At 53.4% G+C, this 27,883-nt stretch overlaps 2 protein-coding genes and 2 long non-coding RNA genes across 13 annotated transcripts in view; 1 reads left to right on the forward strand and 3 right to left on the reverse strand.

Annotated features, from left to right (window-relative positions):
* The window catches only part of DEAF1 (DEAF1 transcription factor), a 63,836-nt gene extending 45,578 nt beyond the window's left edge, over positions 1-18,258 (reverse strand). For 4 of the 7 annotated variants that reach the window (XM_037838044.1, XM_037838043.1, XM_037838042.1 and 1 more), the window contains exons 1-2: positions 17,843-18,258; positions 14,694-14,791 (exon numbers count right to left, since the gene is read on the reverse strand). In XM_037838044.1, coding sequence (XP_037693972.1) covers positions 14,694-14,791; positions 17,843-18,131 — 387 coding nt within the window. In that variant the 5' untranslated portion in view covers positions 18,132-18,258. The remainder of the gene's footprint in view (positions 1-14,693; positions 14,792-17,842) is intronic. The other 3 variants (XM_037838041.1, XM_037838040.1, XM_037838039.1) reach the window with 2 other exon arrangements.
* Positions 18,259-18,961: 703 nt separating this feature from the next.
* The window catches only part of LOC119535725 (epidermal growth factor receptor kinase substrate 8-like protein 2), a 28,027-nt gene continuing 19,105 nt past the window's right edge, over positions 18,962-27,883 (forward strand). Inside the window, exons 1-5 of one of the 4 annotated variants that reach the window (XM_037838038.1) lie at positions 18,962-18,984; positions 21,573-21,592; positions 22,296-22,389; positions 22,477-22,569; positions 24,204-24,943. In XM_037838038.1, coding sequence (XP_037693966.1) covers positions 18,966-18,984; positions 21,573-21,592; positions 22,296-22,389; positions 22,477-22,569; positions 24,204-24,409 — 432 coding nt within the window. In that variant the 5' untranslated portion in view covers positions 18,962-18,965 and the 3' untranslated portion in view covers positions 24,410-24,943. Of the gene's footprint in view, positions 18,985-21,552; positions 21,593-22,295; positions 22,570-24,203; positions 24,944-26,785; positions 26,877-27,883 lie in introns of those variants that run through there. The other 3 variants (XM_037838035.1, XM_037838037.1, XM_037838034.1) reach the window with 3 other exon arrangements.
* LOC119535727 lies at positions 21,110-24,577 on the reverse strand. Its single transcript, XR_005217280.1, has 2 exons — positions 24,027-24,577; positions 21,110-22,597 (listed from the first exon to the last, which is right to left on the reverse strand). It is a non-coding gene; the product is annotated as an uncharacterized LOC119535727 (long non-coding RNA).
* On the reverse strand, positions 24,740-27,545 carry LOC119535728. The gene is made up of 3 exons (XR_005217281.1): positions 27,530-27,545; positions 25,158-25,235; positions 24,740-24,796 (listed from the first exon to the last, which is right to left on the reverse strand). It is a non-coding gene; the product is annotated as an uncharacterized LOC119535728 (long non-coding RNA).

The raw sequence follows: 27,883 nt of genomic DNA on the forward strand, positions 1-27,883 counted from the left end.
TGTTAATCCATGATATACATGACCCTAAAAAGTCCTTTCAAACAAATTCACTACGTCCCTTATATTCCCACCAATGAGCTACCCCCACCCCATATCCACTTCCAAGCGTTTGAAGATCAACCTCGTTATACATTCTGAACATATTAGGTCACCACTCCCCCTTCTCTAACTTTATTTCTAGGTATCCTATAGTCTGCATTTGAAGACTCTGGGTTGACATATGCCAGTTGGTTCATATTAGTGAAATACACAACATCTGTCCTTTTGTGTCTGACATTTCACTCAGCACTGTCCTCAGGATTCATCCATGTTGTCACCTGCTTCAGGACCTCATTTCTTCTTATTGCTGCATAATATTCCATCCCATTGCGTGTTGTTTCAGTTTGCTACCACCACCAGAATGCAAAATACCAGAAATGGTTTGGCTTTTTCAATGGGAATTTATTGGTTACAAATTTATAGTTCTAAGGCCACGAAAGTGACCAAATTAACGCACTGAGAGGTGGATGCCTTCTCCGAGGAAAGGTTGCTGGCATCCGGGGCTCCTCTGTCACACGGGAAGGGACACGGAGACGTCTGCCGGTCCTTCTTCTCCGGGGCTCTGGTTCCAAAGTGGCTTTCTCTCAGGCATTTTCTTTCTTAGCTTCTCTAAACACTCTCGGCTCTGAGCTCTCTCCAAACATCTCTCCCTTAAAGGACTCCAGCAAGTGGAATTAAGACCCACCTTGAACAGGCAGGATCACATCTCCACGGAAACAACCTATCGGGAGGTCCCACCCAACAACACTTCCCCCACAAGACTGGATTAAAGAACACAGGCTTTTCTGGGGGTACAAAACAGAGTCATACCAGCACATCTGTTGTTTATCCACTCATCTGTTGATGGGCATGTGGATTGTTTCCATCTCTTGGCAATTGTGAACAATGCCACTATGAACATCAGTGTGCAAATGCCTGTCTGTGTCACTGCTTTCAGATCTTCTGGGTATGTACCAAATAGTGAAATTGCTGAGTCATATGGCAACTCAATATTTAGTTTTCTGAGGAATTGCCAAACTGTCTTCCATGGTGGCTGTACCATTTTATACTCCCACCAGCAGCGAATAAGTATTCCTATTTCTCCACATCCTCTCCAACACTAGTAGTTTCCTGTTTATTAGCAGGCATTCTTACAGATGTGAAACGATATCTCATTGTGATTTGCATTTTTGCATTTGCATTTCAATAGCTAATGAAGATGAACATCTTTTCGTGTGCTTTTTAGTCATTTGTATTTCTTCTTTGGAGAAATGTCTAATCATATCTCTTGCCCATTTTATAACTGGTTTGTCTTTTTATTGTTGAGTTGTAGGATTTCTTTTTATAAGCTAGATATCAAACCCTTATCAGATCTATGGTTACCCAATAGTCTCTCCGATGGAGGTGGTTGCCTTTTCACCCTTTCGACAAAGTCCTCTGAAGCACAGAAGTGTTTAATCTTGAGGACTTCCCTTTATCTATTTTTCCTTTCGTTGCCCGTGCTTTGTGTGTAAGGTCTAAGAAGCTACCTCCTATCACTAACTCTTGAAGATGTTTCCCTATATTTTCTTCTAGGAGTTTTATGGTACTTGCTCTTACATTTAGGTCTTTGATTCACTCTGAGTTAATTTTCTAATAGGGTGTGAGGTAGGGATTCCTTTGGATATGGATATCCAGTTCTCCAAGCACCATTTATTGAAGAGACTGTTCTGTCCCAGTTCAGTGCATTAGCGGGCCTTGTCAAAAATCAAATGACCATAGATCTGGAGGTCTGTTTTTGAACTCTCAATTCTATTGATTAATATGTCTATCTTGTGAAAGTACCATGCTGTTCTGACCACTGTGGCTTTATAATATAAGCTCTACTGTCTGTTTTGTTTTTTTTTTTTAATTTTATAATAAGCTTTAAAGTCAGGAAGTATGATACCTCCCACTTCATTCTTCCTTTTCAAGACATATTTGGCTATTCGAGGCCCCTTTCCCTTCCAGATAAATTTGATAACTAACTTTCCAATTCTGCAAAGTAGATTGTTGGAATTTTGATTGGCATTGCATTGAATCTGTAGATCAATTTGGGTAGCACTGACATCTTAACGACATTTAGCCTTCCTATCCATGAACACAGAATGTCTTTCCACCTATTTAGGTCTTCACTGATTTCTTTAAGCAATGTTTTGCAGTTTTCTGAGTACAGGTCCTTTACATCCTTGGTTAAGTTTATCCCTAGATTTCTTGATACTTTTAGTTGATACTATGAATGGAATTTTTTTCTTAATTGCCTCCTTGATTAGATCATTACTAGTGTATAGAAGCATTACTGATTTTTGCGCATTGTTCTTGTATCCCAACGCTTTGCTGAATTTATTGGCTCAAGTAGCTTTGTTGTAGATTTCTCAGGATTTTCCAAATATAGGATCATGTCATCTGCAAATAATGAGAGTTTTACTTCTTCCTTTCCAATACGGATGCCTTTTATCTCTTTTTCTTGGCTAACTGCTGTTGCAAGAACCTCTAGCACAATGTTGAATAGCAGTGGTGACAGTGGGCATCCTTGTCTCATCCCTGATCTCAGAGGGAAGGCTTTCAGTCTCTCACCACTGAGTATGATGTTGGCTGTCGATCTTTCATATGTGCCTTTGATGGTTATGTTCATGTGTCAACTTGGCCAGGTGACGTACCCAGGTTCTGGTCAAGCAAGCACTGGCCTAACCATTACTGTGAGAACATTTTTGGCTGGCTAATAAACCAGAATACTGGTTTATTAAATCATCAGTCAATTGGCTGCAGCTGTGACTGATGACATCAATGAAGGGCGTGTCTTCCACAATGAGAGAATGCAGTCAGCTGGATTTAATCCAATCAAAGACTTTTAAGCGCGACAGATAAAGGACCTTCCCTTCTTCTGCTGCTGACCAGCGAAGCGTTTCCTGAGGAGTTCATCAAAGTTGCCAGTTCATTTCCTGAGGAGCTCATCGGACATTTTCACTGGAGTTCCCGGTTTGCTGCCTGCCCTATGGAATCTGGACTCGTGCATCCCCACAGCTGCATGAGACATTTTTATAAATCTTATATTTATAGATATCTCTTGTTGATTCTGTTTCCCTAGAGAACCCTAATACAATGCCCTTTATCATATTAAGGAAGTTTCCTTCAATTCCTATCTTTTGAAGTGTTTTTATCAAGAAAGGATGCTGAATTTTGTTGTATGCCTTTTTAGCTTCAATCGAGATGATCGTGTGGTTTTTTTTTCCTTTCAATTTGTTAATGTGGTTAATTGATTGGCTTTCTTGTATTGAACCATCCTTGTGTGTGTGGAATAAATCCCACTCGACAGTGGTGTATAATTCTTTCAAAGTGCCATTGGATTTGACTTGCAAGTACTTTGTTAAGGATTTTTGCATCCATATTCATTAGGGAGATTGGCCTGTAGTGTTTCTTTCTTATAGCATCTTTATTAAGTTTTGGTATTAGAGTGATAACTTCATAGAATGAGTTAGGTAGGGCTCCCTTTTCTTCTATTTTTGTAAGAGTTTGGGCAGAAATGGTGTCAATTCTTCTTGGAATGTTTGATAAAATTCTCCTGTGAAGCCATCTGGCCCTGGACTTTTTATTTGTAGGAAGCCTGTTGATGACTGACCGAATATCTTTACTTGTGATTGGTTGTTGAGGTCTTCTATTTCTTCTCAAGTCAGTATAGGGTGTTTGTGTGTTTCTAAGAAATTTTCCATTTCATCTAAGTTGTCTAGTTTGTTGGCATCCAGTTGTATGTAGTATCCTCATATGAGCTTTTTAATTTCTTCAGGATCCTTGTTCATGACCCCCCTCTCATTTCTGATTTTGTTTATTTGCATCTTCTCTCTTTTTGACTTTGTCATTCTAGTGAAGTGTTTGTCCATCTTGTTGCTCTTTTCAAAGAACAAACTGGTGGTTTTATTGATCCTCTCTACTGTTTTGTTGTTGTTGTTGTTCTCCAATTCATTTATTTCTACTTTAATCTGTTATTTCTTTTTTTTTTAATCTTCATTTTACTGAGATATATTCACATACCACGCAGTCATACAAAACAAATCGTACATTTGATTGTTCACAGTACCATTACATAGTTGTACATTCATCACCTAAATCAATCCCTGACACCTTCATTAGCACACACACAAAAATAACAAGAATAATAATTAGAGTGAAAAAGAGCAATTGAAGTAAAAAAGAACACTGGGTACCTTTGTCTGTTTGTTTCCTTCCCCTATTTTTCTACTCATCCATCCATAAACTAGACAAAGTGGAGTGTGGTCTTTATGGCTTTCCCAATCCCATTGTCACCCCTCATAAGCCACATTTTTATACAACTATCTTCGAGATTCATGGGGTTCTGGGTTGTAGTTTGATAGTTTCAGGTATCCACCACCAGCTACCCCGATTCTTTAGAACCTAAAAAGGGTTGTCTAAAGTGTGCGTAAGAGTGCCCACCAGAGTGACCTCTCGGCTCCTTTTGGAATCTCTCTGCTACTGAAGCTTATTTCATTTCCTTTCACATCCCCCTTTTGGTCAAGAAGATGTTCTCCGTCCCACAATGCCAGGTCTACATTCCTCCCCGGGAGTCATATTCCACGTTGCCAGGGAGATTCACTCCCCTGGGTGTCTGATCCCACGTAGGGGGGAGGGCAGTGATTTCACCTTTCAAGTTGGCTTAGCCTAATCTGTTATTTCTTTTCTTCTATTTGCTTTAGGATTAGTTTGCCGCTCTTTCTTTAGTTTCTCCAGTTGCTCAGTTAGGCCTTTGCTTTTAGCTCTTTCTTCCTTTTTAATGTAGCTGTTTAGAGCTACACATTTCCCGCTCAGCACTGCCTTTGCTGCATCCCATAAGTTTTGATATGTTGCTTTCTGTTTTCTTTAGTCTCCCAATTCTTACTGATTTCTCTTGCAATTTCTTCTTTGACCCACCAATTGTTTAAGAATCTGTTGTTTAACCTCCATATGTGTGTGAAAGTTCCGATTCTTTAGTGGTTATTGATTTCCAACTTCATTCCATTGGGATTGGAGAACGTGCTTTGAATAATTTTAATCCTTGTAAAATTATTAAGTCCTGTCTTGTGCCCCAGCATATGATCTATCCTGGAGAATGATCCATGAGCACCTGAGAAGAATATATATCCTGGTGTTTGTGGAAGCAATGATCTATATATGTCTGTTAGGTCGAAGTCATTTATCACAGTATTTAGGTTCACCATCTCCTTGTTGATCTTCTGTCTAGTTGTTCTGTCTTTTGAAGAGATGGTGTGTTGAAGTCTCCCACTATTAATGCAAAAACGTCTATTGCTCCCTTCAGTTTTGCCAGTGTTTGCCTCACGTATTTTGGAGTATCTTGACTGAATGCATAAACATTTATGATTATTTCTTCTTGGTGGACAATCCCTTTTATTATTATGTAGTGTCCTCCCTTGTTTCTTATAACATCTTTGTATATTAAGTCTATTTTCTCCGATATTAGTTTGGCTACTCCCACTTTTTTTTTGGATGTTGCTTGCATGGAATATCTTTTTTCCATCCATTCACTGTCAACCTACTTGCATCTTTGGGTCTAAAATGAGTCTCTTGTAAACATTATACAGATGGATCATATTTTTTTAACCAGTCCACCAATCTGTGTCTTCTTATTGGGGAGTTTAATCCATTAACTTTCAATGTTATTACTGTAAAAGCTGTCCTTACTTCATCCATTTTCTCCCTTGGCTTTTATTTGTCAGATCTGGTATTTTTCTCTTTTTATCCTTTTAATTACCTTTACTGATAATCATCTTTTCTGTACTCTCCTCCAAGTCTCTCTCTCCTGTCTTCTTTTTTTCCAACTGACAGAACTTCCTTTAGTATTTCTTACAGGTGAGATCACTTGTTAACAAATTCTCTCAGTGTTTGTTTATCTGTGAAAATTTTAAACTCTCCCTCAATTTGAAGGAGAGCTTTCCTGGATAAAGAATTCTTGGCTGACAACTTTTCTCTTTCAGAATCTTAAACATATCACACCACTGCCTTCTCACTCTCATGGCACCCGACAAGTAGGCAGTGCTTAGTCTTATGTGGCTTCCCTGGTATGTGGTGAATCACTTTTCTCTCACTGCTCTCAGGACTCTCTCCTTCTCTTCAGCATCTGACAGTCTGTAAAGTCAAGTTCCCCAAACTGTGGAGCTGACAACCCACCCCCACCGGCACTGCAGGCTGAGCTGAAACATTCCCTGTGCAAAAAAGAAGCAGGTTACATGGAGTCAGGGAAAATAACTCAATGAAGCTCCAACTGTAGTTTTAATTAACAATCTGGACTCCTGAACACAAGTTACAAGCACAGATAAACTCAGAGCAAGCTGGAAAGGAATCTGAGGTTCCTCCCAGCAGAGAGGAGGCAGGGCTAATGGAAAAAATACATAAATAATTAAAAACAGGCTTTTGGAGTTGGCTGAGTTCAGAATACTGGAAAATGGCCGTGTCCTAGGAACAGGAGCACAGAGAACCGGGTACCAACAACAGGTGACTGGCGAAACCAGAGAACTAGGGACTGGCTCTGAAAAGGGGCTTTCTTTCTTTTTTCCTTCTCTTTTTTTCTTTCATCCTAAGTAGCTCATTAGAGAAAGCCTCAGGCATTTTCAGTTGTCAGCACTGACCTAGGCAAGAGTGGAGTTAACACAGTCAGAGACATAAAGGAAGAATTCAAGTACAGAAGATAACTCCCTAAAGGTGTATCTTCCCCAAGAAAAGGGGGGTGGGGGTCCAGCTCAAGTGGCGGCCTTCCCTCAGAGAATTCAGACCCCAGGGCCTGGGGGGAAAGAAACAACCCAGAAACAACTTAAACTTTGCTCTGACACCCTCAGCCCCTGGCCAGGACAGGATCCACTGAGAATTAGAGGGGCCACACCTCTTCACACCAGTGGGGAGCTGCAGGCTGACAAGTGCCACCTGCTGGGCAGGACAGGAAAAGCACCGAGTCTAGAGGCCTCACAGGAAAGTCCAACAACCTGCTCCTCAGGGAAACCTGATACTGAACACAGCCTCCTCCTGAGACCTCAGCCCATCTGGTCTGGGAAAATCTGACTGGGGTAATCAAGGATACCACACGCCTAGACAACAAAAAATTACAAATCACAGTAGGAAAAATGAAGCTATGGCCCAGTCAAAGGAATAAACTTACACTTCAACTGAGATACAGGAATTGAAACAACTAATTATTAATCAAACAAATTTGCTAAATCAATTCAAAAATCAAATCAGTGAGTTGAGGGAAGGAATGGCAAAAGAGATGAAGAATATAAAGAAGACATTAGCGAACATAAGGAAGAATGTGAAAGTTTGAAAAAACAATTGGCAGAACTTATGGGAATGAAAGACACAATAAAAGAGATGGAAAACACAATGGAGACATACAACAGCAGATTTAAAAGGCAGAAGGAAAGAATCATGAACTGGAGGACAGGACAGCTGAAATCCTACACATAAAAGAACAGACAGGGAAAAGAATGGAAAAATATGAGCAGCGTCTCAGGAATTGAATGACAACATGAAATACATGAATGTATGTGTTATGGGTGTCCCAGAAGGAGAAGAGAAGGGAAAAGAGGCAGAAACATTAATGGAAGAAATAATCACTGAAAATTTCTGTGCCAGTTTGAATGTATTATGTCCCCCAAACGCCATTATCTTTGATGTAACCTTGTGTGGGCAGAAGTTATCAGGGTTGATCAGATTGTAATTCGAGTGCTTCTATGGAATGCGCCCCACCCAGCTGTGCGTGATGACTCTGATTGGATAATTTCCATGGAGGTGTTGCTCCACCCATCCAGGGTGGGTTTAAGTTGATCAGTGGAGCCATATAAATGAGCTGACATAACAGAAGGAACTCAGTGCAGCTGTGAGTGACGTTTTGAAGAGGAGCAAGCTTGCTAGAGAGGAACGTCCTGGGAGAAAGCCATTTTGAAACCAGAACTTTGGAGCAGACGCCAGACATGTACCTTCCCAGCTAACAGAGGTTTTCTGGACGCCATTGGCCATCCTCCAGTGAAGGTACCCGATTACTGATGTGTTACCTTGGACACTTTATGGCCTTAAGACTGTAACTGTGTAGCCAAATAAACCCCCTTTTTATAAAAGCCAATCCATCTCTGGTGTTTTGCATTCTGCAGCATTAGCAAACTACAACAATTTCCCATCTCTTATGAAAGACATAAAGTTACAGATGCAAGAAGCACAGCATACCCCAAACAGAATAAATATGAATAGATCTATGCCAGGACACTCAATAATCAGATTATCAAATGTCAAAGACAGAATCCTGAAAGCAGCAAGAGAAAAGCAATCTGTGATGGTTACATTTATGTGTCAACTTGGCCAGGTGATAGTACCCAGCTGTCTGGTCAAGCAAACACTGGCCTAACAATCGCTGTGAGGATGTTTGTGGCTGGTTAATAAACCAGCAGGCTGGTTTATTAAATCATCAGTCAATTGACTGCAGCTGTGACTGATGACTCACCAAAGGGCGTGTTTTCCACAATGAGAGACTGCAATTGGCTGGATTTAATCCAATTAATCAGTTGAAGACTTATGAGCGAGACAGATAGAGGACCTTCACTACTTCTTCAGCTGCCCAGTGAAGCATTTCCTGAGGAGTTTGTCGAAGTTCCCAGTTCATTTCCTGAAGAGTTCATCAGACATCTTCCTTGGAGTTGACAGTTTGTTGACTGCTCTACAGAATTTGGACTCATGCATACCTACAGCTGTGTGAGTCACTTTTACAATTTGATAATCAGACACCTCTCATTGATTCTGTTTCCCTAGAGAACCCTAACTAATACACAATCCATCACATACAAAGGAAGCCTCATAAGACTATGTACAGATTTCTCAGTAGAAACCATGGCAAGAAGGCAGTTATATGACATATTTAAGATACTGAAAGAGAAAAACTACCAACCAAAAATTCTATATCTGGCAAAACTGTCCTTCAAAAATGAGGGCAAGTTTAAAACATTTTCAGACAGACACAGAGAGTTTGTGAACAAGATACCTGTTCTACAGGAAATACTAAAGGGAGCCCGACAGGCAGATAGGAAAATAGCGGGGAGAGAGGTTTGGAGCACAATATTGGGTGATGGTAGCACAATAATGTAACAAAGATGACTGTGAGTCTGGTATGAAGAGGAAGGTTAGGGGCATGCAGGATACCAGAAGGAAAGATAGATAAAGATTGGGACTGTATAATATAGTGAAATCTAGAGTGGGCAATGATTGTGATTAAATGTACAAATATGTTTTTACATGAGGGAGAACAAATGGATGTCAACTTTGCAAGGTGTTAAAAATGGGGTAGTATAGGAGAAAAACATAATCAATGCAAACTAGAGTCTATAGTTAACAGTAACATTGTATTATGCCTCCATTAATTGTAACAATGGTAATATACCAAAGCTAAATGTCTATAAAAGGGGGATATAAAGGAGAATTGGATTCATGGTGTTGGTGTTGTTGTCTGTTTTATTATATTTTATTTTTTCTTTTCTTGCTTTTTAGTTGTCATCTTTTTCCTTTTCTTTTCACCTTTTTTTTTTTTTTTTTTTTTGCCTCGTCCTCTTTCTCTGTGGAAGAAATGGAAATATCCTTATATAGATAGATAACTATGTGATTATACAGGGAACCATTGATTGTTTTTTAGGATGGAATGTAAAGTGTGTGAATAAAACCATCTAAAAAATAAACAGAGGGATACAAGTGCTGGAGAAAATGTGGAGAAGGGATGTACCTAACCATCTAATCACCTTGGTGGGGAAGTAGAATGGTGCAGCCCACCTGGAGGGCAGAGTGGTGGTTCCACAGGAAGCTAATCCTGGGGTTGCCATATGGTCCTGCAACTCAGTTACTGGGTATATACTTGGAAGAACTGAAAAGAGGGACAAGAATGTACATTTGCACAGTGGGGTTTATGGCGTCAGTTTTCACAATTTGCAGTGAATGGAGGTGGCCTAAGGGTACATCGACTGATGAACGGAATGGTGAACTGTGGTGTATGCACGCAATGGAACACTGAGCTGCTACAAGAAGGAGTGAAGTTGTAAGGTGAATGGACATTGAGGACAGGATGTTGAGTGACATAAACTAGAAATGGAAGGAAAAACATTATAATGCCTCACTAATATGGACTAACTATAATGTGCAAATGCTGAGAACCGAGTCTGAGAGCACAGGTTATCAGGGGAAGGCTTACTGTAAAGGTTCCTAGGTTGTAAGCTCTCACAGCAGTCACATCTATTCCTGAGTGGTAACGGTTATTTCTAAACTCTGAGATGCTGATCTCTTTGTGTATAACCTGGTCAGTCCCGGGAACTTCGGGTATCTGTGTGACACCTGGGACTCAGAGCAGAGTCTGGCAGCTATGAAAGTCAGCATTACCCACACAGCAAATGTGATGGAGTCTTAAAAAAGAGATCAGACTTTAGTTAGAGATATGAATGAAATGGACTTAGCTAGGACTAAGGTAAACCAGGCTAAAGGGTAAAGGATGATAGTGATGGTGTTTCTAAAACTTCAACTTCTATGTGAGAGCAAAGGAAGAGATGTTTTTTAGGTGCAAAATCTATATTTTTTGTAACACACTATATGATTTAACTTGTATGGTCAGTTTTGTCCAACAACATAATTACATGGAATGGTGAATAGGGAGTGAGATCTGGTTGGTTTGTACAGGTTAGTGTGAAGCCCCAATATATCCCAGAGTAATTTGGGTAGAGAATAAAAATGTCTTTGCAAAGCCCCCTTGAGGGACTGGAGGAAAATGTGGAAATATTAAATTTCCCCACCTGGGGAATTAATGAAATTCTCAGAAGCACTGGGGGCTACCAATTTAGAAGGCTGAGCTCTCGATCTTGGGACTTGCCCTTATGAAGCTTGTTACTGCAAAGGAGAGGCTAAGCCTACTTATGATTTTGCCTAAGAGTCTCCCGAAGAGAAACTCTTTCATTGCTCAGATGTGGCCTCTCTCTCTAAGCCAGCTCTGCAGGTGAACTCACTGCCCTCCCCCCTACATGGGACATGACTTCCAGGGGGGTAAATGCCTCTGGCAATGTGGGACATTCCTCTCACGGATGAGCATGGACCTGGCAGCATGGGACTGAGAAAGCCTTCTGGACCAAAAGGGGGAAGAGAAATGAAACAAAATAAAGTTTCAGTGGCTGAGAGATTTCAAATAGAGTCGAGAGGTCATTCTGGAGGTTATTCTTATTCATTCTACAGATACCCCTTTTTAGCTTTTATTGTATTGGAAGAGCTAGAAGGGAATACCTGAAGCTGTTGAACTGCAACCCAGTAGCCTTGATTCTTGAAGACAATTATATAACTATATAACTTACACTGTGTGACTGTGTGATTGTGAAAACTTTGTGGCTCCACTCCCTTTATACAGTATAGACAGATGGATAGAAAAATGAGGACTAAAAGTAAATGAATAATAGGGAGGGATGGGGGTATGGGATGTTTTGGGTGTTCTTTTTTACTTTAACTTTTATTCTAATTCTTTTTTGTGTGAGGTAATGAAAATGTTCAAAAATTGATTGTCATGAATGCACAACTATATAATGGTACTGTGAACAACTGATTGTATACCACGGATGGTTGTATGGATATGAATATATGTCAATAAAATTGAGTTTATAAAAAAAAAGCCAACTAAGGCAAAGTGAAAAGATAGTCTTTTCTTACATCATGAATGTCACCTTTGTGTGGGTTCAGAATATATAAAAAATGCCTGCAAATCAACAAGAAAAAGATGAACAACCCAGTCTTTAAAATGGGCAAAAGAGTTCAACCGGCACCTCACAGAGGTAATATCAACTGTCCAAAGCACATGAACAGGTGCTCAACATCATCACTTACCCAGGGAATGCAAAGTCAAGCCACAGTGTGTCCCACTGCATGCCCACTAGCATGGTTAAAATAAAATGAACGTTGGCACACAAGTGCAGCAACTGCAGGTCTTACTCTCTGCAGATGCAGATCCCTTGGCAGTTTCTCATACCGTCAAGCAGGCATTACCCCCTGACGCATCACTTCCACATAGAGAACCCTGCCAAGAGAAATCAAAACCTCTGTCCACACAGAGCTTTGCGTAAGAATGTTTATCATGCTCTTCTTCCCAGGAGCCCGGAACTGGAAGGACCCAAATGTCCCTCAATAGGAGAATACACAGAGAAAGTGGGCCCTGCCCATTCGATGGAATGTAACTCAGCAAGAAAGAAGAGCCGTCTCCAGATGTGCCCAGACACAGAAGGGTCTCGAAACACACGATGCTGAGTGAAAAGAGCCAGACGCAGGCGCACACGAGACGACCCTATTTACGTGAATTTCCAGAACAGCCAAATGAATCTACGTTGACACAGTCAAAAAGTGGCACCGGCACGAGGGAGCTGCCTGGGCTGGCGGATACGATTGGCATCTTAGTTTTGGTGGTGGTTACACAGGCTCATATAATGGTCAAACTCTGTCTCCCATTTAAGAAAGACACACGTTATTGTATGTAAATTATACCTTAATTCAAAAGTGTATGTATATATTTTTAAACATCACCTTTGAGTCGGGGAAGTCGGGAGCACTTTACTGTGGCGCTGAGGGACCCCTTGCACACGCACACGCACGCACACACATGTGGCACCAGTGAGGGCGTCTGAGCTGCTGGTTCTGCACCAGTGAACATGTGCGGTCCTGCTGGAACGCAGGGCGCTCCCGTAGGCGGCCGGACACGCAGGCGTCACCTCCCACGGCGTCACTCCGTCCAGCCTGCAGAGCAGGAGGCGAGCTGGGCTCGGGCCCGTCCAGGTGCCACGGCAGAAGGGCCGCAGTCAGCTTCTCTGCTGGGGAGGCGCGGGGGCCCGGAGGAGAGGCCAAGGCACGAGCGCCCGGCGGCTGCCCTGCATGCAGCCAGCTGGTGCCTCCCACGCCACGAGGAACACACCGACGTCCGCGAAGGTTTACCCGAGGCCGGCGGCGCACTGCACTATCACGGCTGAGAGCGCGTCTCTGCTCTTGGCCAGTCCTCGGGACCGATGTGACCTTTGGGAATGCTCTGGCAAATGTCCCCAGGAAAAATGCCCTTTTTGGAGACTGGAGCCACACCCTCGCGCCTGCCGCTTGGTGCTGAGGCTGTCTGCCTCGGACCAGACTGTCCCCGAAACTCGCCGAGGCTGGGGCAGCGTCCTCCTGAGGTCCCGTCTGCGTTCAAGCACAGCTGGTATTTGAGAAGTGACGCTTTCAGCAGCATCCCTTCAAAGGATGGGGGTGACTCCTGCCCAGGAACACACCGTGCTTGTCCAGAGGAGGCCCCCGAGGCCCGTCACTCCAGGAGACCCCAAGGTCCCCCTGCTCAAGGACGGCTGTGCCTCTCCAAGTCCGACCCCCCGAGACCCAGTTCCTCAGCCGGCCGGCCCCACCGTGACCCTCCCCTCGGGCTCGGTCCTCCTCCCACCAGCGCAGTGGGCAGGCAGCAGCGTTGAAGTCTGCTGGTTTCCTCCACCCTGGGAGTCCAAGCCCCTCACAGTGGGAAAATGACCCCTGGAAATGGGGCGTCGCTCTTCACTCAGGCACTTTCCACCCAAAATGCACTTACTACAAGCAGGGCCCCTGGAGAAAGAGCCCAGGGCTCACTTCACACTCATGTAGCCACAGCGAGGGCTCAGGTCACGTCAGGAGCAGGAAGCAGGGCTCCCGCCGCAGCTGTGGGGCCAGGGCACAGATCCCGGGAAGGGACCGAGGGGGAGCGACACAGCCTCGCAGAGGGCGCGCACCCACGGAGGGCTCACAGCCGCGCAACCCACCCTGGGCTTCCTGGGATGCGCCAGCCACCAGCACGCAGAACTGCTCACGTTCATGTTAACTGAAGTCAAATGAGCTCCAGGGCCAGTCCCTCGGCTGCTCTGGCTGCAGGTCTTGCCAGCTCGTGGCCACCACGCTAGACGGTCCACTGAAAGGAGGTGCCACCGGGTGGGACCGCTCCAGCCGGGGACACTGGGGACACCGGGGACCCATTCACGTGGCTCCCAAGGGCATGTCCAGAACCAGAACGCGGGCTGGCTGCCTCTCGGCCCACCTGCTCCCCAGAAACCCACAGCAGCCCCTGCCCCGGGGTCCGGGCAGGTCCCTGCACCTCCGCACCCCACCGGGCCAGCCCTTGTGAGGCCACGAGTATCCACAGGGAAAGCCCCAAGAATCCAGCACCCCAAAGCCATGCACTGCGCTGACCATCAAGCTCCACACCCCACAACCTCCACGGCTGCGGACAGGGCCTCGAGAGCAGCGCGAGGGGAGACTGCCCAGGAAGATTCTTCTCAAATGAGGGCGGAGGCCCACGGCCCCGGGAAAAAGCAGAACCAGCCCCGGGCAGGCGGGACCACTGAGGCTCTGCCCCGACTGGACAGGCAGCCTGTGGGGCTCCCATTGCTCTGAGGGATGCCCAGACACCGGGAGGCGACTTTATCAGCACCACAGGAGCTGCGTTTCCCAGCGCTGGCCCCACCCGGAACCGGCTGCACGGCTCCACTCCCCCGCCGGGGCAGGCACCCACAGGGCTCTCCCAGGGGCCGCGTCTCCCACAGGCGGCCACAGAGAGCCGGAGCAGCCCGAGCCGCTAGGACCAGACCCCGGGGGCAGCTTACCAGGACGTGTCCCGAGATGGACGCGGCGTTCGCCACGGATGTGGTGAAGACGTTGTCTGCGGAGGCACCCACGTTGGCCACAGTCACCGTGGTCACCTCTGCAATGGAAGACACCTCAGTGCGCGGCCACCTGCAGGTCTCCGCACGTCCGCCAGGAACGGCTCAGCGTTTGTACGCTCCCTGCCCACGGCTGCCCCTTCCAGGAGAGCACCAGCCCCCCCGCCACCACTGCGTCACTCCGAGCCAGACCCCCAGGCCCTGCCAGGCCGCCCCCGGCTTCTCTCTCCCTTTTACTAGAAAACCGTAAACCACAGAGGCTGGGGGAACCCTACGTGTCAGACTGGTGTCCTTCACCGCTGGGCTCCGGAGACAGACGGACAGCGTCACACAGCGGGGTTCCTGCCCTCGCCCTCCTTCCTGGGCAGGGAACCTTCTAGACACCGCCACTGGGCCCGCCCCTTCCTGCCCCAGTTCCCAGCCATCCAGTGGACGACCACGGCCTCGGCCAGGCTACCTGGAGGCCCCTGGCCTGCCCAGGGCTCTGGTGCTGCCCCGCCCCGCCCCCTGCACCCCACTGCCGACGGCGCAGCCCCCACGTGCAGACAGCACAGCAAGGGCTCCAGGCAGTCAGCGGACTCCGAGGGTCAGCCACCTCCTCCCTCCATGCTGCCACTGGACCAGCTGCCCCGGCTGTGGTCACCCCTGCTCCTGCAGCGCCCTCCACACGCTGCCTCACTGGGTCACTGCCCGCTCCGGGTGCTTCTGCCACTCGGCCCGACCACTGCCTTGGGAGAGCCTTTCCTCTAGAATGCCCCGTGCCCAGAGCTGTCCGCCATGCAGGTCTCAAACACGGCAGGTGGAGGGGTCCTGCGCGTCCCTCTTACCAAAGCGCCCCAACAAGGCCTGTCCGCCACAGCGGTTGCCGCCACACCCCCACTCACGCCAAGCACAGCGAGCGTGACAGTCACTTGAGCTGGGCATCGTGCACCACGTGGCCAAAGGCTCCACCTGGACGTGACGGCCCAAGCCGTCCTCCCAGGTGAGGCTGCCCCAGGCGGGGACCCGGCCTGCAGAGCAACCTCAGCCTGGAAGCCACTTGGCAGAGCCACTCACAGCAAACGTTTCCCAAACTTTTTCACACTGACAAACACATAACTACAGAATCGTGCAGAAAACACGTGCCACGTCAATATGCTTCTCTGACATCGTGACGATGCATCACATTTCTGCGGTCAGAAAGATGTTTGCCAAAAGAACAAACGCTTGAAGAAAAACTCCACTGCTCTGAATCCCAACACCGAACCAGGGTCTAGCAGGGAACGATTCCAATCCCCCTCACTTGGGGGCGCCCCTCACCAGGCCACAGGTAGGCAAGTGCTGCCAACACCCCCACACCCAGACGAGGGGCTGATGGCTGCCAAAGGAGGGCAAAGCACCCCTCACCCGGGGCTGTCGGGGCTGTAATTCCAAATCCACAGAGGCCTCGGGGGCATGGCCTCAAGTGCAACACAATGCCCCTCCGAGGGCACCAGCACAGCCCAAGTCCCCATGGGGTCCTCAGGGGCTGTGAGAAGCCAGCGGGAGGGGATGGGGGACATCAGACGGGATGGGGGGCACCGGGCAGAGACGGGGTATGCTGGGAGGGGATGGGGGGCACTGGGCAGGATAGGGAGGCCTCTCGGCCTGGGTCACAGCTCCAGGAGCACGTGGTCGCTGGCATGGCTCTATCCTGAAAGGACACTTACAGCCTCGGCCAGGGCGCTGAAGATCACTAAAGCCGACAGTGAGACCACTCGGGCGGCAAGACCCTGTGGGCAGCGACACAGAGCGTGGCCGCCCCCGCTGGCCCTCGTCGGGAAGCCTGGCAGGCCACAAGACGGGGGTAGGGGGCGCATGGCAGAGGCGGGGAGGGCAACCCCAAGAGCCGAGGCCAGCCTCCCCCGGTGCAGGGCTGACCCTACCTGGGCCATGGCAAAGCTGCGCCCACCCTCGGGCTGAGAGCTGACTTGGCCAGTCCTGCTCACCCCCAGGCCTCGGGTCACACCTGACTGGCCCTCAGCACTTCGTCTGGCCGACAGTGGGGTGCCCACACCCCCACTGTGCCCCCGGGTCCCCCAGGGCAGGCCCACTTCTAATGCTCCTGTGTCCCCAGCTCCCAGGATGGAAGAGAGAAGGGACAGGGCAGGGCAGGAGCCAGGAGATGAGAAGGTTCAGGAAAGAGTGCAGGCACTGGGCGGGGCGGCGGACAGGTGTGCGGGCAGGACGCAGAAGACCCATCACATGGGAAAGGTGTGTGGGAAAGGAGCTGGTGGGTCATGGTTGGGGGGCAGGAGTGAGGACAGGAGGGGGTGGGCAGGGGGGCAAAGGCCAGCCCCAGGGACAGGTGTGTGGACAGAAGAGTTGGGCCGGCCACAGGTGCAAGGACAGGCAGGCTCAGGTGATCACAGGAGACAGGTGTGAGCTCAGGTAGGATCAGGCCAGACACAGGGACAGGTGTGAGGACAGGAGAGCGAGCAGGAGGGGGCAGGCAGCTAGGGGCACAGGTATGAGGACAGGAAAGGACCAGCCTGGCCATGAAGACAGATCCAAGGACATGAGGGGGAGGGCAGGAGGGAGTAGGCCAGCCACATGGGACAGGTGTGCAGGCAGGAGTGGGTAGGCTGGCCATGGGGGACGAGTGCGAGGACAGGAGGACACAGGTAATCACAGGAGACAGGTGGGAAGGGGGCCACAGGGACAGGTGTGAGGACAGGAAGCCACAGGTGCAAGGACAGGTGAGCTCAGATGATCACGGGAGACAGGTGTGACCTCAGGTAGGATCAGGCCAGCCCCAGGGACAGGTGTGTGGGCAGGAGGGGTGGGCCAGCCATGGGGCACAGGTGTGAGGACTGGAAGGGATGGGCCAGCCAGGTGGGATAGGTGTGTGGACAGGTGAGAGAGGGCAGGAGGAGGTGGCTGGCCGTGGGGACAGGTGCAAAAACAGAAAGGGACCAGGCCAGCCACAGGGCACAGGTGCAAGGACAGGCAGGGATGGGCCGACTACAGGGCACAGGTGCGAGGACAGGTGCGAGGACAGGTGGGTGCAGCGGGCCACGGGCACAGGGGCACGGGCAGGGGCGCGGGAGGCCGGGCGCGCGGCGGGCACTTGCCTGCGAAGGCGGCGGCGGCGGCGGCCTCGTCGGGGCCGGGCAAGGCCTCGGCGCCCATGTCCATGTGCCCGGGCTCGGCCGCCATCACCGCCACGGCCGTCACGCGCCGCGTCTCGCGCTCCGCCTCCGAGTCGCCGTCCTCCTCCGAGTCCTCGTCCCTGCTGAGCACCGGCTCCTCCGCGTCGCCTCCCGCCGCGGCCGCGGCCGCCGCCGCCACAGCGGCCGCGGCCGCCACCGCCGCTGCCTCGGCCAGGCCCAGCTGCTTTGCCGCCGAGTCCGAATCCTCCATCCGGACTCCGCCGAGCCCGCCCGAAGGCGCCGTCCGAACCGCCCGAAGCGCCCGCCGAGCCGGGCCGAGGCCGCCCGAGGCCGGCCGAAGCTCGCAACCGAGCAGACACTGAAGCGGTCCCAAGCTGCCCGCCGAGTCCCGCCGAGGCCGCCCGAAGACGCTCGCCGAGTGGAGCCGAAGATGCCCGAATCGACCCAAAGGCGCCCGGCGAGCCGAGTCCGCCCGAAGGCGAGCCGAGTCCGCCCGAAGCGCCTCGCCCGAACAGGGGCCGAACGGGCACGAAGCGGGCCAATCGAGCCGAGCCGACGATCAAGTCTCCGGAGCCGAGAAGGGGCGAAGCTCCCCGAGTCAGTCCGAATTGGCCCGAGGCCGGTCCGAGGGTTTCCGAGCGACTCTGTGCTGGCCTTCCTCAATGCCTGGCAGGCTGAGCTGGCTGCCGTCCCCGGCCGACAAGGTCAACCGGCTCTGGGCAAACTCTCGCCGACCTCCGACGCAGCTCGACCTCGCAAATAGCACCTTGCGCCAAAGGGTGCGCCGTCCCCGCCGCAAACGAGGGCCGAGTCCTCCCGAGGCCGAGCCGAGCTCAGCCGAACGTCCCCGAGCGAATCCTCCCGAGCCTCGGCTCCCCGCCTTCTCCTTGTCCGAAAGTGCCCGAGCGCTGCCGGACGTGCTTCTCGGGCCTCGGCCGCAGTTCGGCTGTCAACTCCGGAAACGCCGCTCGGTCGGGCCCCTTCGGGAGAAGGAACGAAAATGGCCGAAGGGACGCGAACGGCGCGGGGCCGAGAGGCTGCCGGGATCGCGGCGGACTAAGGGCGGGGGGGGGGCGGGGGCAAGATGGCGGCCGCGGGGCGAGGTGAGGCGGCCTGGGGCGGCGGCCGGGGCAGTGGGGCTTCCCGGGCGAGCGGGGAGCGGCGGAGAGGTGGGCGGCCGAGTCCGAGTGGGCCGCTCGGGCTGTTATCCCCGGGAAAGGGCCTTGTAACGTTTGGGTGTGAAGAAGTCCCGGCCAGTCTGGTCCCGGTCTCCGTGCTGCGGTTCAGGGCGCCCTGGTTACGCCCAGGGCTGAGCGGCCACCGCCACAGTCGGTCCCAGAGCACGCAGCACCTCCGGGGGGCCCGGGACCCCAGCCTGGGGAGGCTCGCGGCGCGTCCCCGGCCGGGGGTCTTCGAGGCCCTCGCCTTGCCTTTGCTTCCACCCGGGCGCGGGCCTTCTGGCTCGTGGACACCGCGTCCGGGGCCACTGTCGGGAGCAACAGCCCAGCGTGTGTTTTCATTTGCGGGTCTGGACCGGGAGTGGAGCGCGGCGGCTGCGCCCTCCTCCGCCCCCGGCAGTGGCCGCGCGTCCTCGCCGGGGAGGGTCTCCCGGGCACGGGGGCAGCAGGGCCGGGGAGCTGGCGGAGGAGGAACGGAGCCGCGCCCTGCCTTGCCGGCGAGGCACAGCCGGCCTCCGTGCTGCCGTCGTCCCGGAACGAGCGGCGAGCGCTTCTCGTTCGCGTGGCACACCTCGCCCGGCTCCGAGCCGGCTCAGCCCGCAGCGGCCTCCAGTGCGGCGCACCTGGCCCCGGTGTGCGCCCCTGCGCGCATCAGCCGCTGCAGCCACTGACCACTCAGTCTGGTGGCAGCGAGTTTTGTGAAAAAAAAACAAAACAAAACAAAACAAAAAACTGGTGGGAGAGGTGGCTATCACTGTAGCCTGTGAATCGTTACTGTCCATTTCGGCATTCATGATCAAATAAGAAAGCCCATTTCCATACCTCAGCTGCCACGCACTGGAAATTCTTGCCTTGAGAAGAGGAGGGAACAAAAGAAGCAGTTCCCTCATTTGTTAATTTTATTCGGAGCTCCCTTACCACTCAGGTTCCAAATTACTGGCCTTTGTCTGTGGAAGCTCATTGGTGATTGGGTGTTTATGTATTTTCATCTGGTAGAAAATTAGGTTTATACCAGCACACGTTCTCTTCACACATCTTGTATATTACCTCAGAGAAAAATGGTTTTTTTACTTCCACATTTAACTTCTGTTGGGACACACCTGTCCACAGCCTCCTTGTTATTACAGTAAATTATTAAGAAAAAAATGCAAGTCCTAGAAGCCAAGGCTATGTTTAGTCAGAATCAGCTCCTAGAACAACACATGTGATCGTAACTACCCTTTACATTAATTATTTAAAAACTGTCTCACTTAAGGTTTTTAATGCCTTTTTTTTTTAACTCCTCAATTTCCATCTATAACAGTGGGCAACTGACAAATAAATTTGACTTCAGAAGCTTCAAAAGAAGGATTAGAAGGGAGGAAAACCACAATTAAAGTGGAATCGACCCAGATAACAAAGGTAGCTGTGTAGCCTAGTTGTGCCAGGGCCTGAGAGAGCATGGATCAGGTTTAAAGCGCACCCTGCCTGTAAGGGGATGCAAGTTTATAATCGATCCACTCCCGTCGCCCTGCACTCAGCTCCGAGCTCTTGGCACGTGCCACCTCCCCTCCTAGATGCCAGGCACAGAGGGCCTCAGATGTGCCTGGAAGCCATGGGGTTGCCCTTTGATGTTCCTCAAAAACTCACCAAGACTGGGCGTTCCTTTCCTGCCCGCCTTGGGATTACAGACGAAATGGAACCGAAGGAAAGAACAGGCTTCAGAGCCAGCTGGCCATCCTGCCTGCTGCCCAGCAACATCACGCAGGCCTCTTCTTACAGGAGGATTTTTCCAAATTCTGTTTGTATTGATGTGTGTACACATGTAGAGACAAGCACATATCACAGATGTGCAACTAATGGGAGCCTTTTTTAAGGCAGGAAATTTGACCCACATCAGGTTGGATCTAAAGAAGAAAAATAAAACCTTGGACTCAAAAAACTATTTGATGCAGAAAGAGGCTCTACACACTCCCCTGGAGCTCACTGTCATCACCAAATCAGGAAAGAATAAAAACTGCTGTGGGGGTCATGGAAGGCTCAAGAGATTTTTTTAAAAATAGATTGCTGGTTTAGAAATTCTGTTTTCTATTTAGAGTAATTAAAATTCCAGAGGAAAGTAAATGTACACAATCCATTATGGGAAAAGATTTGTTAAAAACCCGAACCAGACAAAGATTTCATCTAATGGCAGATGTGTGGCAAATGTGCGGAAACCAGAGGATAAGGAAGCTGCTGTCTGCTGACGTCCCGGCGGGTGTGACTGCGCCGTCCCTCCCCACCTGGGAGTGGACCTAGGCTTCGGCCCGGCCTCTCCACGGACGTCCCGTGTGCTCTTAGGAAAGTCGAGGCTCTGCTGGCTCAGGGTCCTCCTCAAAGGCGTGTGTGCAGAGGGCTGGGCAAGGCGCCCAACGGACAGGCCCACGGAAAACGCGAGCCAAAAAGGAGAAGGGAGCTGGGATCCGCCCTGGCCAGGAAGGGCCCCTGCCCCCTGGTGGGATTTCCAGCCTCACTGTGGATGCTTTCTCTTTCAGGGAGAGCGTCCCCCACGACGGTATCCTGCTGCTGCACCCTGTCCCCCTCTGCTCTGCGGGACCCAGGCCCCCAGACCATGCCCTGAGCCACAGTCAGGCCCCCTCTCCATTTCTAGAAGCTTTGCCTGGGAATTCCCACTCTGAAGTGGGAAGGGTGTTAGGATCAGATCGGATAGCTAAGCTGCCTCTAGACGGGGAGTGCTCCACCCTGTCCCTGTGGCCACCATCCGTCCACGGTGGCAGGAGGAGGAGCCTGGTTTCACAGTGACTGTCTCATTTCAGCATACCTAAATATCAAGCGGACAGCTCCAGAGGGCTGCTAGTAAATATTTGCCCCCCAAAAGTGATAAATACATTTTTTCCAAAGAAAACGATAAAGGTCCTTTTCTTCTCCCTAACTTGTAACTGGGGCAGGGGCAGGCCTGGCAGCACCTAGGGCACCCTGTCGAGGCAGCAGCCAGCAGTCGCCCGGGAGTGTGGCTCAGAGCTCTGGGGGTTGGGGGCTTTGGTCACACCTCCGTCTGGGTGCCCCCTGCCCAGTGGGAGCCCTGCCCACTCATGGCACAATCCAGGGGCAGGATTGGCAAGGACTCCCCGGATGTGCAGGGAGCCGGCGGGTGACAGCACGGGGGATGCTGTTCCCTGAGCGCGGGAGCCGGTCCGGGGAGGGGCCCCCAGGGGCAGGGCTCGTCCTTGGGGTCAGCGTCCTTAACCCCTGGCCAGCGCTCGTCGGTGCTGCTGCAGATGCTGTTCTGTCTCAGTGGGGCCTTTTACATCCTGTATTTCCTGGCCACGCTGCTGCTGATCGTCTACAAGAGTAAGTGCCGGGGTGGTAGCGATGGAAGTGCTGTCCGTCGGTGGCTGGCCGTGACCCGGTTTCTGCCCTGCTGCCCGGTTTCCGCAGGTCAGGCGTTCAGCTACCCGCCCGCATCCTTGGTCCTCGACCTGGCTCTGCTGTTGGCGATGGGCCTTCTGGAGGTGATTCGGCTCTACCTTGGTGAGTGGACCGTGAAACCATAAGGCACCTAGGAGGACAGGGATGCTACCCTAAATGTTACGAACCCGTAAATGGTATCGTTTTATAAGGTGGTTCTCAGAGAGGTTTTTGATTTTTCCTGCCTAACCAGTTGCTTTACAGGCTTTACCTTCCAGTGTCATTAAGTGTGAGCTGGTTTATTCCAAGCTTTATCCAAGAGAGAAATAATGTTGGTGTTCTCCCTGGAAAGAGACACCACATTTCAAAGCATCACCTGTAAAAGCCACAGGTGCCAGCACTGAAATCACTCAAATCCAGCTTAGCAATAAAATCTAGAGTTCTAGAACATCCACATGCTCCCCCCGCCCCCCGCTTCCTCCCCTTCCACTGGCCTCGGCAGAAGGGCTTGGAAAGCTCTGCCATGTCCCTGGCTGACAGTGCCCCAAGCCCCCCGACTTGGACAGCCGGAGCCTGGAGGACTGGGAGGGTGTCCCCAGCCTCCCTGGTCCAGCTCCTGGGGCCTTGGGCTGAAGGTCACCTCGAGGCTGCAAGGCTGGGATGACCTCAGGTCAGGAAATCAGGCCTCTTTGCCCTCGTCCCGGCCAACTCCGCTTTCCTAGTTGCACAAGTTATTAATGGGTATGGTCGTGTTGCACAAGAATTGGCTGTGCAGAGGGAAGTTGGGGCGTTCCGAGAGCTCTCCGCTGCACCTGGTCTCTGTACATGTGCCCCAGCACATCTGCATTTTACTCGGGACCCTGCTGTGTTGTGGCAGTGTGCCTGCCAAGGAGAGCGGGTGCTTCCAGGGCACGACACCTGCACCAGGCTCTGGGCAGGGGCTCGTGCTCGTCATCTCGCCCCCTCCCCACCCTGCAAGCCCCCCGTGAGGCCCGTTGTGCAGGGAGAAAACCAGATGTGGGTGCACACGTGTCCTCACCTCTCCAGAGGGGCCCTCAGGGGCCTCGGGGTCTGTGCTCACACACAGGGCCCTCACCGGCACACGCAGGTCCCTGGAGGTGCGAGAGCTTTCTGTAGTCCCCCACCAGACCTGGGCCGGCCCTCCACGTTGGGGAGCCGGCAACCAGTTCCTCTATTGACGGAGACGACGGTGCCGTCCTTAAGGGGCTGTCGGCCACCCGAGGCCACAGACGGACCGCAGTCTGTCCCAGCCGCCCATCCAGGGCTCCCTGGTCACCTGGGGTTTTCAGTTGCTGGTGGCTGGGGACTGGCATTGCTACAGCTGACCCATTTTTGTGTCAAGTATTGGCATTATTTTGTTTTGTATAAGTCGGCATCACATTTTTCACAGCTAGCCTTATTTGGCCTAAAGTAAAACATTTTTGAAAATTTTCAATAAAATCCTTTCAGTCCACTTAGAATTAGGAAAAAGCAATAAGAATGCAGTTGGAATTGCGTTTAGAAAACCAGACTCCCTCTCCCACCCAAACCACAGATCCACAGAACTAAAATTTGAAAACCTTGGTTGCCAGGGGGTTTCACCCCCAGGAGCAGGCGCGGGCTGCTTGCTCTTTGCCGCGTCTGTGATTCTTGGCGTGGGCGTGTCGGGGGCGGCGCTGCCCGTGGCTCCTGGCCCCGGGGGTCGGAGGGCAGAGCCGGGCTGGGGCGGTGCTCACGCTGCGCCGTCCGCCCCCCAGGCGCCAAGGGCAACCTGCTGGAGGCCGAGGCGCCGCTGGCTGCCAGCCTGCTCCTGACGGCCGCCGCGGTCCTGCTCGGCGTCCACTTCCGCTACTGGCAGACCCTGGTGCTGAGGGCGGACGTGGCCCTGGGCACCGCGCTCCTGGCGCTGCACGGCCTGGAGGCCGCCCTGCAGGTGGCGGCCACTGCCGCCTTGGTCAGCTAGGCCCCCGGGGACGCCTCGCGCCACCTGCCCGAGCAGGAGCCCCAGCCCGCCCCGGCCGTCGCCGCGCCTCGGCAGGGAAGCGCCTTCCTATCGATCCGCCCTCCTCCCGGGTCAGCGGGCTGGGGGCGGTTCACGCATCTTTTTCTGGGTGGGGGGCCGGGCAGGAACCTGAGCGTGCTGGGAGGAGCAGGGGCGGGCGGGGGCGGGCCGCTCTGCGGGGAGGGGCTCCGCCGCGCCCCGCCCCGGCCCCGCGCCCAGGCCCCGCGGCTGCAGACCCGTCCAGGCCCGTCCAGGCGCGACCGCCGCCCTCCCGGCTGCCGGGGAGGGGCGCCCCTGCTGTCAGGCCGCTTCCCTCGTCCGAGCCGCTCCTCCATGGCCCGGGGCCCCCTGAAAATGTGTTCAAGCTGCTGTTTCCTAGTAGCTTTCCTTCGTTTGTTCCTATCATAGGTTTTCTGTGTTTGGTATAACACTATGGTCAAGTATCTAGATTATTTTCTCTTCAGCATATTTTTAAATAAAGAAATGTTTGTTCACCCTGAATCTTCTCCTAATGAAGGCCACCCACCTCCTCCAGGATCTCTGTGTACGGAACAGCACACGCACCCACCCAGGCCCTCGCCATATCCGGGGAGCAGGGTGACCCCCAACCACCATGCCCGTCAGCAGGGTCGGGCACCGGTGCTCAGGGTCCCCCATGCCCCCTCGCCCCCGCCCCGTGCCTCTGCCCCCTCACGTGCTGGAGGCTCACCCTGGACTCCGGCTGACACCCCATCTCTGGCCCCGAGGCTCCAGGGGGCTGGACAGCGGCCTGCGCGCTGCAGGACAACTGTAGGAGCAGAGAGGAGTCCCTCCCGGAGCTGTCAGCACCCCTTCCCCACCTTTCCCCACTTCCTGTTCGGGAGCTCAGCCCCGGGACTTGCCCCACTTCCCGTCCACAGCCCAGTGGGAAGGCTGTGGGGAGCGTCAGTCTCGGGGTGCAGGACCATGTGGCCCCAAGGCTGCAAACCAGGAAGCCAGAGCCCACCAGGGCCTCAGGGCCGGCCCCCTATCCCATTTACCTGTGATCCCCCAGAGGACAGGCAAGGAAGACGGCCAGAAAGGGGCGGCCCTAGGAGCCCTCTAGGGCAGATGCGTGCCCCCCTTTGCCAAGGACCTCCCCAGGAAGTGCCTGCGTGCCAGTTTCTAGGGCCAGCATGCCGGGCCCTGCCCACTGAGACCTGCCTTGGGCCCTGCCACACCCATCCCCTCCTGGGACCCCATGTTGAGAGGCCCTTGCTGCTTTCCCACCTACCCACTCCCACCAGTCAAAATGGCTGGAACGTTTGGGTCCCCAAATCTGCCTGGGAGAAGGGCCCCCTCTGTGCCCCTTCTCCACTTCCTGCTCGTGTGCCAGCTGATGTCTGCCTGGCTCTGGCTGCTCCAGGGAGGGTCCCCGGCCCTGTTCTGAGAGGTCAGAGCAGCTAGCTGGGCAGGGAGCATCGCATGGTGTCGGGGGCCCCAGCCTGGCTGCCAGGAGGGTGATGAGGGCCCTTCAGAAGTGGGGAGAGTAGAGCCCCATGACCCCGGAAGCCCCTCTCTGTCTCCAGGGCTCTTAGGAGCTGGGCCTCAGGAGGAGCCACCTCGGGGGGCAAGCAATCTCCAGAGGGGCCAGAGCTCCCCATCACCTGCTCTCAGTCCTAGGGTTCAAGGAATCCCCACCCTCCCACTGGACACCCCTGTCTCTCAGGGGATACCCAGGCAAGAATGGAGGCAACCCAAAGAAAGAGGAGCGTTTAGGCGCTCGTGGCTTGTGGAGGAGGGCGCCCCACTCCCACATGGGGAGCTCAGGGCTCAGGCTGGGGGGCCTCCACTCACAGACTGGACCCTCTATCCTAAGCATTCCTGGGGTCCAGATGGGCCACCTGAAGGGGAGCGGGCGCCGGGCCGAGGCCTCTGAGGACAGGGACCCTTGGCAGAGAACTAAGTTCTGACTGCTCGGCAAGGGGGGTGGGTGTGCTGGGGGCGGGGGGCTAGAGCTGCCTGAGGCCCAGCCCCAGGGCTGACCCCCATCACCATCAGGGCCACCTGGCAGTGATCCCCAGACCAGCTCACCTCCTGGGGCCCAGCTCTTCCCTGCCCGGGTTGAGCCCAGAGCTCCCGTGGGCACCCCTCGGGGAGGTGCTGCCGACCCCGCCCACCCGCCTGTGCGTCCGGAGCACCCCGCGCACTGGGGGTGGGGCCGGCCAAGGGGGCCGGGGTGGGGTTGGGCCTCCCCAGGGGGCGGGGGCCGAGGGGGGGCGCCGAGGGGGCGGGGCGGGGTGTCCGGGCCCCGCCCCCGCGCCCCTCCTCTCACCGCCCCCGCCGGGCTGTCTGGTTACTCTGTAACCCGTCGCTCAGGTTTCTCCTCTCGCCCGCCCGCCCCGCGGACGGACCGACTGGCGGGCGGCACCGACGGGAGGACGACGCGGGACCCGGGCGGCGGGAGCAGGTGAGGCGCCGGCACCTGTGCGGCCCGCGGACTTCCGTGTCCGCGGACGGCTGCGGGCTCTGGCCGGGCCGGGGGCGGTGCGCCTGCGGCGGGGGGTGCCCCTCCCAGCCCTGGAGCTTGGTGGGGGGAGCCCTGCGGCCAGGGACGGGGTGGGGAGCAGCAGGGTGTCCCCCTGTCCCTCTGAGGCCGCAGGCTCCCTCCTCAGCCTGCTGGCTGCTTTAGGGCCAGACCCTTCCCATAAGCTTGAGGGACTTCCTGGGTGAGGGGGTCCGAAGGAAATCCCGGGCAGGGACGCATCAGGCTGGGGTCAGTCTCTGGGTCAAGGTTGGGGCGTGGGAGTTTCAAGGAGGAGGAAGAGGAGGCTGAGGGGGGGCCTGGGGCCGGCCACTGGCCACCCTGGTTTCCTCGTCTCGCCTGGACAGAGCTGGTGCTAACCCCTTGACATGAGGGTCCCTGATGGCAGGGGCCGCAACCACAGACCCCTCTGCCCCCACCCCTGGGTGCCATCCTCAGCTGGAGCTGTGCTGGGAGGCCGGGCTCAGCTGGTGGTTCCGGGAGGGACCCCAGCGCCCCCCTCGCCAGCCCTGGCACCCCCTCCCGCGGCCCCCTGCCGACCCAGGGCCTCAGCCGAGCTGCCCCCCCACTCCCGCGACCTTCTCTGTCTCCTCGGCCTTCTCTGTGTGCCTCGGTCTCCCCTCCAGACCTGTGCCGGGCTCCCCGACACCACCGAAGCCTCCCCAGGCATATCCCTCCCGAAGGAGCTCTCCCCCCACCTGCACCTCCCGGGGTGGGGCGGGCACAGGAAGGCAGGGTTGAGGGGTACCCCTGGGCCCGCTCCTGGGCCCCACCCTGCTCCCTGGGGCCGGATTGCCGACCAGCGGCTCCACCCCAAGGTCGCTCAGCGTACAGGACTGGAATTTGAACTTGGAGCCCGGCCCTCCGCCCTCCCTGCCAGCGGCCCCATGCCCGGCCCTCCCTTCGTACCCGGAAAATGGCCACAGTGAAAG

This window comes from Choloepus didactylus, chromosome 6 (genome assembly GCF_015220235.1).
Source record: "Choloepus didactylus isolate mChoDid1 chromosome 6, mChoDid1.pri, whole genome shotgun sequence".
NCBI classification, from domain to species: Eukaryota; Metazoa; Chordata; class Mammalia; order Pilosa; family Megalonychidae; genus Choloepus; species Choloepus didactylus.